The sequence below is a fragment of the Sardina pilchardus genome, chromosome 14 (genome assembly GCF_963854185.1).
Source record: "Sardina pilchardus chromosome 14, fSarPil1.1, whole genome shotgun sequence".
In the NCBI taxonomy this organism is placed as follows: domain Eukaryota; kingdom Metazoa; phylum Chordata; class Actinopteri; order Clupeiformes; family Clupeidae; genus Sardina; species Sardina pilchardus.
This window is the reverse complement of record NC_085007.1, coordinates 6,308,462-6,329,472: the sequence shown is the minus strand read 5'-3', so window position 1 is coordinate 6,329,472 and position 21,011 is coordinate 6,308,462. Positions and strand designations below refer to the sequence as shown.

Sequence of the window (21,011 nt, the reverse complement as noted above, 5' to 3'; positions counted from 1 at the left end):
GGAAATACCCTCACAACTCTTCCACTTGTATCAACTAGGACACCATTCAAATGCTAACACCCCAGTCACCCGTCCTACCGAAGAGACGATTTTAACACTACCACCGCCATTAACTTGCCCTTTGTATTTGTACCCTCCACCCCCAAAAAACATTCTGAGGTCATATCCTCCCCAGGATGCATGATAAGGAGTAAGGAAAAGAAACCTGACACACCAAACACTCACACACACACACCCACACAAACTAAACACAGACATCCCTGTGGTCACTAAGGAGGAGTTGTACCAAAAGATGTTGACCCAAAAGGTCACTGCTCTGTATGTCGAAGACATCGACATTCTCAGAGGTTGTGCATTCATTCTGCAAGTTTTACAAAAGCAGATTCTCATGCAGGCAGCTTAGCAGCTTAGCATGGTGGTTAGCTGACGGATCTTACACATGACAGCTGCCCTGGCAACTACGACAGGGCTTGCAGGTCAACACCCATGTTACTAAAGCAATGGTTACCAAGGCTACAGGTTAGTCGGAATGGCATGGCTGTCATGGTAATCATCACGTGACATCAGCAGCATTGTTGTGGTGAAATTTTAACAGCAGCTGTCAATCAAGAGAAACCCCACCCCCTGAGCGCATACACTTTCATGGAAAACCACAATCTGTTACTGTGTGTGTGTGTGTGTGTGTGTGTGTGTGTGTGTGTGTGTGTGTGTGTGTGCGCTAAACTCAACTGGTGAAATACATACAAAGATTCCGGGACGGAAGGAATGAAAAAAATAATAAATAATTAAATACATTTTGCAGATTGTTGCTAATTTGGGACCAATCTTGAACAGAACTCCTAAAAACACAGACATCTGCTAGAGTAGAGCACCTGAGCCGGCCAGTTCCAGAGCTGAAGTGCTGACTACATCCTGACCACACCCACAGGGCCAACAGGACGGGGAAATGTAAACGTTCACTGGGCGCTCGACGTGTTTAAAAAGAAGAAGAGAACGTTGCAAACTCTGGCTCACAATGTATGTTCTACTGGATAACATTATAGCTGTGTCTGCATCGTTATCTTCTTGTCTCTTCTTGAAGTTTATTACCAGTGGTCAGCACCTTGTTCATGTTTTGCGTTTTTGGAGTGCATTCCTCTCTGTCTAGACATGTACAAGTTTATCAGGTATTTTGAGTGTAGAATACCCGGGCAGGGCCATCAGGTATTCTAAGTCTGGCTGACCCGGTCTGCGACCCCGTCTATGACCCTAACAGTGACCCCGTCTGCCAAGCTCGGCCTGGACCATAAACCCACACCCCCCCACCCCCCCCCGGACGCCGAGATGATGACGTAGCATTCAGGAATAGCATTCGAAGACATAAAAATTGCAAAAAACAAAATCAACAGACAAAATAAAAGAAAGAAATAAAAACAATTCAATGTGTCTCAGTCATCTAGCTGTGGTCATCAGTTGTTCCTCTTTAAAATATATTAAAATCACTTCTAGTGCAAAATACTCATGGCACAGCCCCTGCAAGGCCTGCACAATGACAAGACTACAAGAGCTGGGACCAGCAAAACACACACACACAAACACACATATGCACGCACTCTCGCTCGCTCACTCTCTCTCTCACACACACACACACACACACACACACACCAATAGCCAGCTTCTCCTTCTTGGTCTTGGGTGTGTTGGTAGCAGCGGTGGCCGTCGTGCGTCTCACTGCTCGTGGGCTGCGCTCATACCGCGTACCTGGCCTGATTTCCTCAGCTGAGACAACACACACAGAGAGAGAGAGAGAGGATGCGAGGTTAGCACACAACACACACACAGTTTCAACAAGCAAATGCAGGCACCACATACACACTCACACACACCCAAACAAAGATTAGCACCATTTCAACATGCAAATGCAGGTTAGAAAAGTTCTCTCACAGACACACACACACACACACACACACACACACACACAGAAGAGACTCCAGATCACATAGGCGACCCACAGGAACCCAACATAAAACGGGAGAAATGACAGCTGAAAGAAGTGAGTGAATGAGTAAGCTAGTTAGTAAGTGAGCCAACAACTGCATGCACCACAACATGAGAGGCAGCACATAACTGCATGGACACAAACTGGAAAAAAAAACAAAACATGAATGAGAATGTTTGAGACAAACAACAAACAAACAAACAAACAAACACAGAAATACACAGCCAGAAGAGAATAGAATCACAAGCAGTTGAGTCAATGGCGCGCGCACACACACACACACACACACACACACACACACACACACACACACACACACACACACACACACAGACAGACACAAAGATTTCCTGTTGCCTGATTGAAGTAGGCGAAGAACAGGAGCTGAAAAGACAAGCATGCAGATGAGAGGAGGGCGAAGGGAGGAGAAGAAAAGAAGAGGAGGAGAGGATGAGAGGAGTAAGAGCCTCTCAGACTTACTGCACCCGCGCCACAAGGGGGCGCTACTCTTCTGCTGCTGCCGACGTGCCACGTAGAGAACCCTGCTGACGCATCTATACACACACACACACACACACACACACTCATGTCAAGCTACAACTACATTACATCTAATAGGAGTGCTACTGCTGTGCGGGTAATGGCAGGTGATGTGAGGCGGCCTGTACCTCTTCCAGCTCTCGCTGGGTCTCCTCCTCCATCTTCCTGATGTCGGCCATCGTCAGGCCGTACCAGTTGTCCATCCAGCAGAACAGCTGGCGATGGAAGTTAGTGAAGATCCGCTTCTCTTGCTGAGGCCAAACCATAAGAAACACACACCCCATCAGTACACCATACAAGACGCTGGGTAAAGACATAGACCGTCAACAATATAAAACATAATACACAGTACACGATATAACATATACACACAATGCAGAACATATAGACCATTAACACACAATATAAGACACATACACACACACACACACACACACACACACACACACACACACACACACACACACACACACACACACACACACACACACACACACAGACACACACACACAATCAGTTGTGGTTGTAGTTACCTTATGGATGAAGTGCTCCACCTTGCTCTGCAGACCCCACCACTTGAACTTGACCGTGACCAGTTTATAGGCACACATCCGAGGTTGTTGAGGCTTGGTTTCCAGCTCCGTCTACACACACACACACACACACACACACACACACACACACACACACACATGGTGATCAACTACACTGCCATATGTGGTAGAGATGCACCGATTGCAAGTTTTTGGCCGATTCCGATTTCCGATTTTTCATCGAGTTTGACCGGCCGATACCGATTTTAGCCGATTCCGATTTAATTTCTTCTAACCACTTTACAGCACAAACAAAGAGTTATTTTCTAGCCTATATTTTTTTTAATACAACATGTTAGAAATGTAATCAACTTATCAATGGCTGGTAGAAAAATGTGAATAGACAGATTCTTCTTCAAGTCTTCTTCAGCTGCAGTAATCCCAGTGTGGGACATTCATTTCACACATGTAGAAATGCACTAGGAACACTATTTATTTTCTTCTCACATCCATATGCAATATCCAACTGTAAATATCTTCAGAATACTGATAACTGAAGTTAGTGCAACATAGGCTGAGATGTTGGAAAATGACAACAAAAAAAAATAATTTTGAGAAGCCTTGAAACACAGCAAATGACTTACATTCTCAGTCCACACTCTTCTTTGAACTTTCGCGATTGCTTGCGGATACTAAGGAAGTGTCCATATTTGGATGGCATAACGTCAAGCAGGAGCTTTCCAACGACACCACGCATGATATGTTTTGTATCACGGTCGCGGTAGTTTATGACACGTTAGAATGCTAACTTTTGGCGAATTTAGAAGAAATATACAGGCGTGATCAGACAAAAGGTAATGAAATAAACCTCTAAATGTGTAAATCGGACTTAGTTGTTGTAGTAGTGTGAAAGAATACATGATAAGTTGGCAAACCGAAGCAAAACTATGTTTATTCCTGCCGTGCTATGTCGCTGCTTATTGATAGCGCTTGTGGTTCAGCTGTGGGCACGCAATTAGCGGCAAGGACTGGCTTTGATGAGCGCTGTAACCTGAAGTGACAGCTTAGTATAGTAAATTCCACGCAATATGGCAAAGCACAGCGTTCGCTGCATAGAAAAACTCAGTATTAGCGCTTTATCCAGCCCTGACTGTTGGCCTAGCTTCATCAAACTTTGCAAACTCAGCTGTGTGAGTGTGATGTTGTTACAAGTACGTGCGAGTGCATTTGACCGGCATAAAATCGGCATGTCTCAGACTGACCGGCCGGTCGCCGGTCGTGGCCGATCACGTGAAAATCGGCCGATTCCAATCGGCGGCCGATCGATCGGTGCATCTCTAATATGTGGCCATATGAGTGTGTTCGTCTTAAGTTTGTGCAAACACGTGTGTTTATGTGAAAAGTATTGTCATGTATACATTGCATTACATGTAATAATAGGAGCAGTATGTTTGTTTGTTTGTGTGTGTGTGTGTGTGTGTGTGTGTGTGTGTGTGTGTGTGTGTGTGTGTGTGTGCTCACCTTCCATTCTGGGGTGAGAAGACCTCTGCCTGTCTTTTTAGAGACGAAGAGGGCTGGGTCTTCATGAGGCTTGTAGTCCTGTAAAATTAAAAACTATGTTTAAACATCCTGCACACACAATCATCACGTTGAACTGCATTAGATCAGTTTTATAGTCCTTCACACACATACTACACATGTTTAGCTACTTTTAAACATACTTAAAGCCCTGTGCACAGAACTATGGGTTAATAGGGATGACAACAAAAACTTGATAGAGAGAGAGAGAGAGAGAGAGAGAGAGAGAGAGAGAGAAAGAAAGAGAGAGAGAGAGAGAGAGAGGGGTACAGGAGTCCAATAAATAATCACTGTTTTGCGAGGGATTGTTTAACTGTGTTGACCACTCTGTTCTGCATTGGTCTGGACTTGAGCTCACAGCCCCGGCAATGGCACGGGAGACAGGCGTGCTAGCAAAGCGGCTAAAGCCAATGGCTGCTAGCGTCCATTGCTAGTACATATCATTGGCCTCTGTGGATGCTAGCACATCTCATTGGCCTCTGTGTGGATGCTAGCACATCTCCTTGGCCTCTGTGTGGATGCTAGCACATGTCATTGGCCTCTGTGTGGATGCTAGCACATCTCCTTGGCCTCTGTGTGGATGCTAGCACATCTCCCTGGCCTCTGTGTGGATGCTAGCACATCTCCCTGGCCTCTGTGTGGATGCTAGCACATCTCCCTGGCCTCTGTGTGGATGCTAGCACATGTCATTGGCCTCTGTGTGGATGCTAGCACATCTCCCTGGCCTCTGTGTGGATGCTAGCACATCTCCCTGGCCTCTGTGTGGATGCTAGCACATCTCCCTGGCCTCTGTGTGGATGCTAGCACATGTCATTGGCCTCTGTGTGGATGCTAGCACATGTCATTGGCATTTTACAAGGAATAATCCCACTGAAATTCAAAATCTCATTTTCAAGGGATTCAAGGGAGTCCTGGCCAAGACAGCAGCATACTGTAATAGTTCCACATTAAAATATAGTGAAAAACAGACAACACAAAACAGGAAAAGACCGTTGGCAATTTCACATCATCTCAACATGATCACCAGCAGCGCTCAGTAACAGTGGATATGCATTTCGCACTCAAATAGTCCTTTATCCTCGTTTCACTCAAATAGTCCTTTATCCTCGTTTCACTCAAATAGTCCTTTATGCTAGTTTCACTCAAATAGTCCTTTATCCTCGTTTCACTCAAATAGTCCTTTATCCTAGTTTCAAACTGTGGCATTGATGGTAGGCAGTCTAGTCTGTCCATATTGTTGTCCTTTGGATAAGCTTGGCTGTGGACAGACCTACCATGAGGGAGTGCCTTTACAGATCCCAGTTACAACATACAGCGTGTTTATGGCTGCCACAAGTCAACTGTGAACTACAGTTTAATTTTGAGTCATGCTGTGCAATCTGAAGAGATAGATAGATAGATAGATAGATAGAGAGATAGAGAGATAGATAGACAGATAGATAGATAGAGAGATAGACAGATAGATAGATAGAGAGAGATAGATAGACAGATAGATAGAGAGATACAGATAGACAGATAGATAGATACATAGATAGAGAGATAGAGAGATAGAGAGATAGAGATAGAGATAGAGATAGAGATAGAGATAGAGATAGAGAGAGGTAGACACCATCATTAATCCTGAGGGAAATTTGCTACTGCTGGGCCACTGTGGGAAATCCCCTGGTCTAGGAACCTACTGTAGCACCTTCCCAGGGTGTCTGACATGAAGCGTCGGGGAGAGAGACTTACTCACTGCTCACCACTCCGCTGATTGGTTGGCTGCAGACACAGTTGTATTAACCTGCCTTGATACTCTGATGCATAATGCTTTCTAATGTCCGCTAATGCCATGGGCAAACCTGTATGTGTGTGTGTGTCTGTCTGTCTTGTGTGTGTGTGTGTGTGAGTGTGTGTGTGAGTGTGTGTGTGTATGTGTTTTCAATAGCCGGCAGGCACAGACCACTCACTATCCAAATGGCCGCTGATGCTTTAAACTCATGCCGACAACCATGCACCAATATTCTTAAGTATATACTCCCAGAGACACACACACACACACACACATACTCTCACACACAGAGACTACCTTTAATCTGTCAAAGTGGAGAGCGCAGTTCTTGGAACAGATGGCCAGAGGATTGACCCTGCTTGAGCACTGATCCAATTACACACACAAACACACACACACACACACACACACACATACGTACATACAAACACACACATATACACACATTCACAGAACACCTCAACGCTCGGAGTGCCTCAGTCTGACACATGACACTGAATCAAGACAGCATTTACACAGGTGTGACATCAAAGATGTTACGGTCAGCACATAATCACCTACAGGTTACATCATCTCTCTCTTTCTTACCCACACACTCACACCCACACCCACACCCACACACACACACACACACACATACAAACACACACGCACACACACAAACACACACACACACACACAATAGGGCTCACCTTTTCTATATCTATATCTATATCTATATCTTTATCTCACTCCTATACCATAATAACTACTGTATTTCAGATACATCCTGAGAAATCAGATGTTCAGCCATCAAATAAATAAAAATAAATAAATAATAAAAACAGATAATCTCAATGGCAAGATTAGAATAACCTGTACATAAATATGTTTCACTGTGCTTGAAACTTTGCTTTCATCAAAAAATCTTCCTTGACAAAAATACTCAACAGCCAGCTATCATGGTTGTTTTTAGACAAACAAGGCTAGTTGTCATGTTGTGGGGGCTCACCTAAGCCAGTCTTCATGGGAACAGCAGAAAAGCTGTTCATGTGACCACAGCAATCAATGCATTACAGACAGAGTCCCCGCCGACTGTCTTGACTGTCCTCCCTACGCTAGACTCGTCCAGCGTAATCTAGAGCAGGCTGTGAGCCACTGTTCTCTTGCAGGATGAAACTGGTCGCAGTCAAGCGCCGTTCATAGCCAGGGGCAGCCGTGGTGTACTGGTTAGGGCTTCGGGCTTGTAACCGGAGGGTTGCCGGTTCGATCCCCGACCAGTCCACCACGGCTGAAGTGCCCTTGAGCAAGGCACCTAACCCCTCACTGCTCCCCGAGCGCCGCTAGTTGGGCAGGCAGCTCACTGCTCTGGGTTGTGTGATTCACCTCACTGTGTGTTCACTGTGTGCTGTGTGTTCACTAATTCGGTTAAAATTGGGTTAAATGCAGAGAACTGAATTTCCCTCACGGGATCAAAAAAGTATATATATTAATTAATTAATTAATTAATTAATTAATATGACATGGAACAACAGGGTGCTGCCTCCTTTGCTTCTCCCTCGTTCCTAGTTCCCTCTTTATGAGTATCGGTGGTCAAACGCATCACATTTCGTCCACCATGATTGACATGAAACCAAAGATCCTTCACACTGACAAGATAGAGCAACATAATGCATCTCTATGGAAGCAAAATTCGAACAGTTCCTGTCTGCTTAAAGAGGCGTGTCGCAAAGACGTCATAGTGGGATATCGATCTCTGTCAGATTGGCAAGCAGTTCAGTTCGAATGTTAGCAGGTCTGCTTAAAGGGGGATTTAGCCCCCCTCCCCTTTGCGAAGACAGAACGTGGAAATGATCGAACGTTTGCGCCACTCGCTCCGCTTTAACCCTCTCTGATGAAACCAGGGGGTGAGGATTTGGAGGGCAAGCCTTAGCCAGTTAACTTAACAGCCCAGCAGGCTTCTACCATCTTTAAAAGTGGCGCCCAGCGTGTGCTCACGTCTGGTTCCCTTTTCACAATCAAGACAATTAGGTGCCACCAATCATGGCATCCGTGTGGATTGGCTGAACCTTCTAGAAGGAAATCAACAGCTCAACCACCAATCCACACCGGCAACACACCCCTGTGCTCTGCAGTGGCTCCATCTATGACGCGGCACCTGACCTCGCTAAATCTACAGTAGATGTGGCGGAAATAAGTACTAAAGTGCAAAAGAACTGCACTCACTAGATCATTCTTTTACCTTTTTGTTATTGCACCATACCTAAACAAACGGAAATAAGTACGCCATTTTGAAAAAGATGGTTGCGGTTTAGAATTTAGAATGTTTCTGGTAGCGAGCGTAGAATGGGGGAGGGGCATTTCCTCCCGTTCTCCAGCTCTATATAATACCTCCATGCAGTGGAGTGGACACCACTCAGTCCAGCCAAATCACCCAGATTATGCTCTATCTGCCCTTTTAATCCCTTTTGTCCATGTTTTAAATGTGCAGAAATGGGTTTTTCTTAAAAATAAATAAATAAATAAATAAATTATACAAAAGAGGACGTGAGAGTTGCCCGAAGTGTCCTGTAGAAGAGAAGACCGCTTTGTGTACACTAGGCCGAACCATCCAGCTGAGGATCCACACTTTCAGCTCCTTGCACAATTGTGAACCTTTGCAGGATTTTGCAATTATGTGTTTTTCACGATTCACAAAAATTCATCGCAATGGTCAGCCATACTACCTGAGATTTCCTATAAGAGTAGGTCACTTACAGCCACAACAGTCACAAACCCTTTCAAGACTGTGTTGTGCACTGGTTAGGTGAGGTTTGCATTGTTTTTTTGCAAGTATTGTACACATTACTTTAAAATATATGCTTTTGATATTTCTATAAGTGGTCTATCAGGTGTAAACGCATGCATGCACGCATTCACACACCCAAGCACACAGAAATTCAGCAGAGACAAAGAAATTCTGTACTGTAGATGGTGTGATCCTCTTCCCTCTAAACCTCTGGTGTGTCATGTCTTAAAGCAGAGATTAGCCTCATGTCTGAAACACACACACAACCTCACAAAGTTCACAGTTCACCCGTAGCAGGGCAGGGAAGGAGAGGGCAAGGTTACCGTCTCAGCCCCTCTTTCAGTGTGGAAGTCATTGATGACCACAGATTCATTCAGGACTATTCCATTTCCACAGCCAATGAGCCATATCACAGTGTGGTGGCTGAAAAGGTTCCATTTAGGACTTGCAGTGAGACTAACCTACCACCAGGGCATGTTTCTATGGTTACCCTGCAGTGTCAGCGGGTAAGAGTCCAGTTTGCAAGGGGGTGAAGAGTCAGGGTGGGGGGCACATAATGAGACCGGATCCATCTGGATTTAGCTCCCATGGGGATAACTTATTCTACTCTGTCCTGGTTAGTATTCCGGAATCTTTGGGGAGAGGGTTGACCTGAAGGGTAGGGGTGCAACGGATCGAAAAAAGTCACGGTTCGGATCGTTCCTCGGATCAAGAGTCACGGATCATTTTTCGGATCAGCAAAAAAAAAAAAAAAAAAAAGACAAGACAAGACAAATAAACATAGTTTTGTCTTTGACGGGATGTTGTAACGTGGCTCAAGCACTTTCAGCATGTGTTTAAAGTAGGCTAGTGTTGTCACGATACCAAAGTTATTGTTTCGATACCGATACTAAGTCAAGAATGACTTTTTCGATGCTTTTTTACAATTTTAGTTGATTTGGTGTTTAATCACCTTATATTGAATATTGTGTGATCATTCACACCAGTGGCCATCCAAGATTCTGCTTGACCCTCCACACACAATCTGCATAATTACTAGTAGCTACAAATGTTTAGTCATTTGTGTACTGATTTAGCTATCTTTAATGTGGTGTGTAGGAGTGCGCATAGGAGGTGTGTGTAATTGAGTCCCTGTCGCTTTAAGAAATACGTGAGGGTAATTAGGCTTCAGTCTCTCACGGTTTTATTCTTGAGAAAATAAGTTGGATATAGTGCATGATGACAAGGATATTTCATTAGATAAAATACATGTTAATAAAACTAACAAGTCGAAGAAAATCTTTCTGGGATCATAAAAGAGATGAGTGTCTTGCAATGCTCCTTTATGATTTTAGTGAGCACAAGCTATCTCCAGATGTACAAGTTAGCCAAGGTTGCATAGCTTATTGCTGACATTGAACCCAACAGTAGGCTAAGCCTAAATTACCTAAATATCATAGCATAGGTAGGTGCGCAACAAACTTGAGAGAGGTAAATGTGCACAAACGAACTTGATATTAGGCTATTATTGTGTTGCTGCTGTGCAGCCACATCAGCACTTAAACTAGCAGCCATGTATTGCTGGTTATGGCATGACCGCTAATAACGCGTGTGAGAGCAGAAAAGACGCGCAGGCAGGCTAGGGGAGCAGAGCCTACGGCTCTGTAGAGAGGGACTAGAAGCATGCCTTGTGGACACGCATGTTACTTCAAAAGAACACACGGACATTATTATTAATAATTATTATAAATCAATCCGCGGATCATGTGTGTGCCGAACCGAATATACTGATCCGAACGGATCACGGATCAATGATGATCCGTTGCACCCCTACTGAAGGGTAACAGGTGATGGGGTAAGAGGTGATGGGGGAGGGGTAACAGGTGATGGGCTAAGAGGGTAACTAGAGAGGAGGGTGGTGAGAGGGTCAAGGGAGCACCTTAAGGAAAACATAATAAGATAAAGCAAGAGATTATACATGGCTCTGGGTATAGGCAACTAGGCAGAGGGCAAAGGTGAGAGGTCGGAGTTGAGAGGTGAGAGAGATGGGCTCGGCTCACCGCATGTTCTACTTGTGTCTTGTCTCCAATGTCAATTGGCACCACATCTACTGTCTTCCATGTTTCTTCGTCCAGTTGATGGACCTGTGAGCAGACATCACACCAAGATTATACAAATGCACGCACGAGCACGCATGCACACACACACTCTCTCTGTTCCTTGAAACACACACAATCACACTGTACTCACATTAAAACACACACACACACACACACACACACTGTACTCACATAAAACACACACACACACACACACACACACACACACACACACACACACACACACACTGTACTCACATTCTCTTAAAACACACACACACACACTGTACTCACATTAAACACACACACACACACACACACACACACACACACACACACACACACACACACTGTACTCACATTAAACACACACACACACACACTACTCACATTAAACACACACACACTGTACTCACATTCTCTTGGTGCCCCATGTCATCAGCTTTGTGCCACGTCTCGATCTTGATAAGGAAGTCGTCTTTCATGTACTCGTTCTGGCAAGATTCAGATACAGGACAGAGTGGTCAATGTCAATACAGCATCATCAGACATCTAATCAGCTGATCTGCTTTGACACGGATGCAGTTCACCATCAGCCCACATGGTGTCCTGTGGGACTGGCCTCTCAGCATCTAATAGACAAGAGGTCCCTTCACACCATATCAACAGGATAGGAATCGGACTAAGTCCGAATTTTGGACAAAATATTCACAAAAGGAGTCTTTATACACCAAAGGACACATTTTTTTCAGTCATTCGAATGTTTCATCTTCCTTGCTCAATGGTGGTCATGGCAACGGAGTTCTTAGAATAAACAATGAGAGCTTTTGTCACCAACGACAAAAACGACACAAAATTCCCACTTTCTGATGCCAAACAATATGGTTTTGTATGTCCATTTGCAACTGGTGGTTATTAATGGTAATGGTGGAACTGCCAAGTCATTTGTGCCAAATTGAAGAAAGAGTTGAAAGGAAGAAAAGACACACACACACACACACACACACACACACACACACACACACACACACACACACACACACACACACACACACACACACACACACTAGTAAACACATACTAACAGATCCACTACAGCTGTACTCACCGTGATTACTGCACACATGAAGAGCACATGCCATAAAAAAAGACAAAAAAAAAACCCCATCAGTTTGTGCCAAAGTGAATGATGCAACCAATCAGTGGTGGCCTAAGTGCTTGAGTGAAAGTATAGATACCTTGTGCAAAATAGTTCTCCAGCAAAAGTGGAAGCATTCACTTTCAACTTCCATTTCAGTAGAAGTCTAAAAGTATTTGCCCGCATATGTACTTAAGTATTAGAAGAAGAAGAACTTGAATTTCCCCTTGTGGATCAATAAAGTATCTATCTCTCTATCTATCTATCTATCTAAGTAAAAGTACCTTGATGGATTATGGTTCTAATGTCCTTTCATCATGTTCACATCAGAACTCAACTGACTTCAGGTGAAAATACCAATGCCACTCTAGACAAACCAATCTCTAAACAGCGTCTGACCTCTGTGCATCAGAAAGATCATAAGCACAAAACACTGAAAGCAATTAGCGAAGACCAAGTGGTTATAAAATTATGGCCCAATCCCAATGTCCGGACTCACAGACTTTGGTGCGCATTCTCGCGAAATTTGTAAGGGCTTCGGGCTGTCCCAAAGTCGAATTTCAATGGGCGTGAGTACAGGTTTGAGTACACATATACCGAGCACCTTCCTGTGAGTCTGCATCTGTGCAAACTTCACCTAAGGGAATTACCTTCAGTTCAAAGTGTTATGACGTTTACCGCGGAGATCATAGAAAAATGACAAAGGTAAACAACAGCACGACACACGTGCATGGTGCAAATGTCAGCAGCGTCTTTGTTATCAAACATCGCCAAGGTACATGTGATCTCGTGAAGTGCTGTCCCAATCCCAATACCCCAATGCCTATCTGAGCCCATGTGGCCTCACACACTCACTCACTTAGCACCTGAGATCAGTTAAGTCTGTGAGTCTTTAGTCCTTAGTCCTCAGGGCTCACTTTGGGATTGGGCCAATGTAGTGTCTTTATTATATGACAGAAAACTGAAGCCTGGTTGGTGAAACAGCAGGGCTAAAATTAGCCAACACACAGGTAAGACTTGGCGACACAAAGATGAGTAACCAATAAAGAGTGTCTGTCCAGCAAGGATAGCGGTCAGAGGAAAGACAGAGATGGACAACTATAGGTGCCTCTCATGTAAAGTTTATACGTCCTCCCTCGCTCCTCGGGCCTCGATCCTCACTGATCTACATAAAGAATGATGGGGCGGCAACAACGATAGTCTATCCCTTCGTCTATCTTTCTTTATGTAGATCAGTGAGGATCGAGGCCCGAGGAGCGAGGGAGGACGCATAAACTTTACATGAGAGGCACCCTATGTTTGACCAACTTTGGTGAAGGAGATATGGGCTCTTCCTTCTATTCGGAGTTATAGAAATAACTATCTTTCTTTATGTAGATCAGTGAGGATCGAGGCCCGAGGAGCGAGGGAGGACGTATAAACTTTACATGAGAGGCACCCTATGTTTGACCAACTTTGGTGAAGGAGATATGGGCTCTTCCTTCTATTCTGAGTTATAGAAATGAGTGGCAACATGAGGGAGAGGGATAAAAGCCAAGCACAAAGGGTCAGAAGCAGCTTGCCTCACCAACCAATGCTCTGGAATGCATTAAAGCAACACTATACACAGTATTCTTTTGCTATGCCTAAATCATTCAGAGTTTGAAGCTTGAGTGGGTTGGAATTGACATGACCATAACAGCACTAGAGAACAATTATTTCATTTTAAATGTACAGTATTTGTAATTTAGCTGCACGTTTAAGTCTAGTACAAACTTGGATAAAAACACATACTCCTTAACTGTATAACGTCTGTATGTCTGTTAATATTTCTTTGAATTGTAAGGCAAATTCTTGAAAGAGGAGATTGTATAGTGCCTTAGCAGGCGGTGAAGACAGTTCTTCGTTTGTACTCATTCAAGAGGTTTGCACAAATAAAGCCAAGGGTGTTCAGCCAAGTCATTGTCAGCCATTAATTCCATAATTTCCATAATGGATTATGGAAATGGTGCTCGGCAGGAGGATAAAGCGTCCTGAAATGCTGAAGTCTCTCAATCTCGTCTCCAGCATTTCTTTTTATTCGCTTTGGTGAAAAGGAACGAAAGGTTTCACTAAAAGTAATTGAGTAATAAGTGAGAATTTGAGAGTCAAAGTATAAAGTGTGTGTGTGTGTGTGTGTGTGTGTGTGTGTGTGTGTGTGTGTGTGTGTGTGTGTGTGTGCACATACTCACCGGTTCTGCAGTAGGGGTAGGCGTTCCAAGCTTTCTCGTGAAACACCAAGGCTCCTTCTGGTGCAATCATCCTCAGAAACCCTGGCACTTTACTAAACACACACGCACGCACGACTTAGCAATAAACATATTGCATGTTGGTGAATTACTTAGTGTGTTCGCATGAGGCTCTTGAGTATGTGTGTGTGTGTGTGTGTGTGTGTGTGTGTGTGTGTGTGTGATACATCTAGAGTGTGCATGTGTGTGTGTGTGTGTGTGTGTGTGTGATACATCTAGAGTGTGTGTGTGTGTGTGTGTGTGTGTCTTGAGATGGCAGATCGTCTGTGTGTACCTCTTGAGGTGGTAGATCGTGTGTGTGTGTGCGTGTGTGTGCCTCTTGAGGTGGTAGATTGTGTGAGTGTGTGTGTGTGTGTGCCTCTTGAGGTGGTGGATTGTGTGAGTGTGTGTGTGTGTGTGTGTGTGTGTGTGTGTGTGTGTGTGTGTGTGTGTGTGTGTGTGTACCTCTTGAGGTGGTAGATCTTGTGTGTGTATTGTCCTTTCTCTCCCTCTTTCTCGTAGGATTCGTTGGTCAACACCTCGATGCCCTCCCCTCCTCCTGTTTCATTCTTACTGGCTTCTGCCACAGAGTACAGCTGACCAACCTGGTACTGCTCACAAACACACACACACACACACACACACACATACATTAAAGAGCATGAGTGTATGTAATGGAACTCTGTATATCATAAACACACACAGGCTCTGTTCACCAACACACATACAGAAGAAAATCCAGTAACACTGTACTTGACAGGTGAGTTCATAACACATTCATAGCAGCGGTCATACACTGCACATGAAGCATTCATAACTGTGTCATGAATGTGGAGACAACTTGTCAATATAAAAGTCCAACAATCGTAAAGCAGCATTTCCGTAACCTCGAGCCTTTGTAAATATGTAATGAATATCTTATGAAGTCTCATAAGACCCATATTTGTGTAATCTGGAACGGTCGGACATTCCCAATAGCAAAAGATGAGAAATCATCTACAAAGGTTACAACAATTTTGTTTATGAAACAAAAATGATTTGCTTGACCATGTTCTGGCTTTTAAGCACTGAAGTAGCCCATTGACTGAGATGTGACATGATGAGGTCTGGAACAAGAACGGCAATGCTGATTTGCAATTTTGACAAGATGTCGTCGCTCTGTAGTTTATAACCACTGCTATGAATGTGTTCTGGACTCAACAGTAAAGTGTTAGCCAAAATCCACATACACACACACACACACACACACAGACACAGACACAGACACAGACACAGACACACAGACACACAGACACACAGACACACAGACACACAGACACACACACACACACACACACACACACACACACACACACACACACACACACACACACACACACACACACACACACACACACACACAGATTCTTACCTCATCAACTGAGCATGGCATTACCACACGGCTGAGAAGGAGAGAGAGAGAGAGAGAGAGGGAGAGAGAGGGAGAGAGACAGACAGACAGAGAGAGAGAGAGACAGACAGAGAGAGGGAGAGAGAGAAAGACACAACCTCTTAATGTAATGGCTGATGCCCTCTTATCAACATGGTGAGTTACTGAGGGGCAACAACACTCATAACTATACCCTGCACACTGACCACCATAGATACAGTACCTGGGCACCACTACCACATTAGGCGAACCCTGCAACGTAGACACAGCCTCCCTCACATCAGTGTCACAATCACCTGAACACCAGAAACCAAAAGCTGAGCAGCACTGACACCTGCACCCCAATACCTGAGCAGCACTGACACCTGCACCCCAATACCTGAGCAGCACTGACACCTGCGTAGTACTGACACTGCGTTCATCAGGTGTGCTCCAGAATCCTGAACCATCACCTCAGCACTACCAACTCCTGCTCACGCCCAGACACCGGTGTCCATCCCCTGAACACCGCAGACACCTGAGTATCAGGTACACACGCACCCTACAAACACCTGAACACCGCAGACACCTGACTATCAGGTACACACGCACCCTACAAACACCTGACCTGAGCGTCCTGAACACCTGAGTATCACACACACCAAGTCCCACAAACACACATGCACTCTACAGACACCTGAGTATCAGGCACACATACAACCTACAAACACCTGAGCTCCCCAGACACCTGAGTATCAGGCACGCATGCACCCTGCAAGCACCTGCACCTACCTGCACCACACAAATGGACCTCTACTCCATCATTTTTAATTGCAATGGTAAAGAACAGTGGGGTCAATGCCTGTTGTTTTAAATGTACGTTATAAAGTGACTAGACTGGATTGTGCCACTACAGTGCTTCAGACACCTGCGTGCTACAGTGACCTGATGCAGCATATTCAAATTGGAGCTGTGCCATTTAAAGTAGTATCATCTGTGCCATAGGCCTGCTAATTGTTGATGAGAACTTTTTGCCTCTTTAACCTACTTAATTGGTAACATTTAGCCTTTATGAAAGGTCAGGATTAAGTTTCACTTTCATGGATCACTTTTTTGGGACAATGTTTGTGTTTGCATGGGTCACAACTCCAGTCTGGAGCAAAAAACAGCTCAAGTGTTGAATATGTTTCACATCCTCACTTATTACGACAAAAAAATGATAAGAAACACTGTCATATTGTCCACCTCAAATCAGAATCGCTTGGCTTGCATGTGGCCACTATTTGTGTGAAGTCTGAAGAAGGGTGTGCAGTGTGCACCCGAAACGTTACTGATTAAAAACCCTATACGTGGAGTTCAGTGTGCGGACCGACCGAGCTTTGTTCATCTTGTGCTTTTACTTTTTGGATTCCGGCACCTGTTAGCCTCTGGATGTGCACACCTGCTCTCTAAGTGTGAATCAGCATATGAGTCACCTGCTCCAGCAACCAGCAGAGCACGAGTTACCTGCATCAGGTATGATGATCACTTGAGCATTGTTAGACGCAGAAGTCACCTGTGTGCGTCACGCTCACCTTACTATCACCAGAGCACAGTCATGTGCTTCAGTCACCTGCACCAGAAAACACCTGTGCACCAATTACCTGCATCACAGGTAACTCACTGTGTAGTACAATGATCACTTGAGCACTACTACAGATGCTGAAGTCACCTGAGTGCATCACGCTTCTCTTACTGTCACCTGACCTTTACAGTCAGCTGCATATCATTCCCACCTTGGCCCTACTGCAGCCACTCAAGGCAACTTTGCAGCACTCTGGCTTCTCTGTCCTTAAAACACCTCAAACGGGACCTCTCTGGGTGGGCTTGTTAGAGCCGACCATTAGACAGACTAGACTGGAGGTTGGAGAGACACCCACCCACACATCTCAACACAATACAAAAAGTCAGGGATATTCGACTTTCAGGTGAAATTTGTTGTTGTTCAATTGTTTCAATCGTTTGAGATGAGAAAGTCACCATTTCATGATTTTACATAAATGCCCTACTTTCATGATATAATAGCACTGTAGCTTTTACCTTTTACATTTTCCATAAATTTCATCTGAAAGCCAGATATCCCTACTTTTAGAGTAGTGTACATACACACACACACACTGGGCAGAGGTAGTCAGTGTGGCTTTCCTAGATACTCAAGGCCTTGCTGAAACACTACTGAGAAGAGGCTTTGTGGACCTATGACATAACCCGAGGTAAGACCTGTGGAGGGAGTTGGCAGCAGTGCTGCTTCACGACCTCCTAACAGCATCCAGTCAGGGACAGGAGAGGATCCTAAACCGCCAGGTGCACAGCACAGAAATCACATGATTTTGAAACAGGCGCAGGTGAGAGCCACTGCTTAGCCTACTGCCTACTCTGATGTCCTCATACTCCTTTCAAGGACCATGGCCAGTCAACGCTGCTAGATTAATATACGTCATTATATTGTAACGTTGTGCTCAGGATTGTTAGAATTCTGTGTCCCCGAGTTGCACATTAAAGAGGAGACAAGAGCAACAACAGGTTGCCATATCTTGCATCTATAGGCTATAAATGACAGGTGCGTCAGATGACAGCAGGACACCTCACATCAGCAATACAGGTTACAATCACGAGGGCAATCACAAGGGACCGACTGTATCAGTCAAGGTATCGTGTCCATTGATTCGTGTCAGGCAAGGGTAAGCCTGGGACGAAAGCATCAGAAAAGCGCACTTACTGAGCACTGCACAGCTAAATATATCCACCAGCTAACGGGAGCGGAGTGCCCGTAATTAGCTTAAGAGTTGATCACGTTTAACATCACTCACACCCCTGCGCACAACGATACATGTTGTTCCCTGCCTGCGTTGGAATAATGTCGATGTTCAGTATTTACCAAAAGACCCATTGCATGCATGGCTATATAGTGTGTGGTTTAACGAAACTAACGGTAGCTACACACACAGGTAAAGTTAACTATTGCACACGGACTTAATTTAGCTCCCACAGAATACACTTTAACACCTATTGACCTGGATTAAGCTGAGGACCTGATCCGAAACTATGGCGCCTCATCGGATCACTTAACAAACGTTCACTACATTCCCGTTTTATTCCAGAATAATGGTTCACACGCAGATCATATTGACTGATACAAATATTCACTTCACTTTAATCAGCTAACAGTAAGAAGCTAACTTGAGTTGCTGGGTTGGAAGCAGTGCATATCACCGATATTGAATCATAAAGCCAACAGAATGGCACAGTGTTAGATAGCTCTTATGCATGTCAGATAGCTCTTATGCATATGATCGCTGAAAAATCAGCTCAAACAGTGGTACTCTCTGCATTTATTCGACAGATGGAGTTGCGTTAATCTTGCTCGCACAGTAGCAGAAGCTTAGCCACTGAGATATACATTACGACTGAGACCGCTGACGTTAGCTGTAGCTCGGCTCGTTGTATGCCAATGCACCAGTAGCAGTGTTTAGCCACTAAGCTAACTAGCCCTGACAAGCCGGTCTCTTGCTATGCATCCCTTTCTGGCTGCAAAGTGCTCGTCCAAAACACGAACCGACGCAGACACAAATAGCATTCGAGGTCTTCATGTCTCAACTCATACACACATAATTTATCAGGCAGTTCTACCTGCTAAGGTGAATGATATTTGGAGTATTTCAACTTACTATTCCTTGATCAGCACCATCTTCTCCTCGCCTGGCTGCGGCTGCGCGTAGATGCTGACGTCATGCCAATTATCAACAACGGACAGCTTCCGCCCACTGTGCTCCGTGATTGGCTCATCTCGCCATGCAGTGATTTCCCATTAACAATTTCAGTGCTAGGGCACCTACGTGTTGAATGCAGGGCATAGCGAACAGTTCAATTAACTTTAAGTTATAGTGTTGTCGTGTATTCTTGTAAAGGTCTATTACAGATCTGAATGTACTGGCTAAAACTTTCAGGAACTCACTGGTGGGACGATCTTACAACATATCCCAGTACATGTTGACCAGACTGGAGGAGGGCTTTCCAATCCACACACTGAAAACTGCAAAGGAATTTATTACATCGTTTTATTAGGAACTTACTGTTATAGTCTTTTATTGGGAGACCACACTTGTAAAGTTTGTTCGGTAAAAAAGACACAGTGCTGAGCAGGACTCATTCTCAAGTCCACAAACACACTTGAGATTCAGATTGAAGTCAGATTGAGTACCTTTTCAACGCTTCAAAAATATCCATTCGATCCTTTCAGTCTGTGCATGGCTTGCTTTGTTTAACTTATATAAATGTATAATAACACTGATTGCAAAACAGTGAATTTAATTTACAAAAACAGTAATAACAATTACAATCTAGTAATAACAAGAATAAAAAGTTTATTTTATTAAAATAAACAAAGAAAAGTAAAACAAGGCTGCGTTGTCTAACAGAACCAGCTAGTGTCTTTCTGTCAAACTGCTGTCTGGTATAGTTCTCTCCCCATTCTGTTAGGCAGAGGTGCTGCTCTGCATGTGGAAGTCTGTGCAGGCAGGCAGCAGCCACCTCAGGAAGGATCGGGTCCTCATCCGGCCCTCAGGATGCAGATCCGGGCCAGATCAGAGCCATTGCTGGGCCACATCCCTCCAGCTGGCTGTGCTGCTGCGTGTCAGCACTCCACATGACCACAGGGGGCGCTCTCACTGGTCCGACACCACAGAACGGTGGCCGCCTCAGCATTTAGAGGAGGGGAAGAATCGTCCTGGCGACAGGAACTTGTATCCGTTCCCAGAGGGCAGTCTGATCGACTGCGGTGCGGGACTGCTGCCACTAGAGGGCGTGTCTTTTTTTTGCGCGTGGAGCTTCCCATTGGTGGAGGAGGAGGGGTTTTTGGTGTCTTGCTGTGTCTGATTGGCTGGGGTGTGTCGGGGGGAGAGGTGGAGCAGACCCAGCACGTCCCTCTGCACCGGG

At 44.7% G+C, this 21,011-nt stretch overlaps 2 protein-coding genes across 2 annotated transcripts in view; both read right to left on the bottom strand.

Moving 5' to 3' along the window:
* Window positions 1-1,318: 1,318 nt before the first annotated feature.
* LOC134100846 (phosphatidylinositol transfer protein beta isoform-like) lies at window positions 1,319-19,769 on the bottom strand. Its single transcript, XM_062554300.1, has 12 exons — window positions 19,745-19,769; window positions 16,041-16,071; window positions 15,095-15,240; window positions 14,594-14,685; window positions 12,354-12,361; window positions 11,662-11,739; window positions 11,207-11,290; window positions 4,573-4,650; window positions 3,052-3,162; window positions 2,647-2,769; window positions 2,459-2,532; window positions 1,319-1,758 (listed from the first exon to the last, which is right to left on the bottom strand). The coding sequence occupies exons 1-11, from the start codon at window positions 19,762-19,764 to the stop codon at window positions 2,482-2,484; spliced, it is 822 nt and encodes a 273-aa protein (XP_062410284.1). The 5' UTR covers window positions 19,765-19,769; the 3' UTR covers window positions 1,319-1,758; window positions 2,459-2,481.
* Window positions 19,770-20,137: 368 nt separating this feature from the next.
* The window catches only part of LOC134100510 (tetratricopeptide repeat protein 28-like), a 57,356-nt gene continuing 56,482 nt past the window's right edge, over window positions 20,138-21,011 (bottom strand). The window contains exon 24 of the mRNA XM_062553732.1: window positions 20,138-21,011. This exon is cut by the window's right edge and continues 1,255 nt beyond it. Within this exon, the coding sequence (XP_062409716.1) occupies window positions 20,774-21,011 (238 nt within the window). The 3' untranslated portion in view covers window positions 20,138-20,773.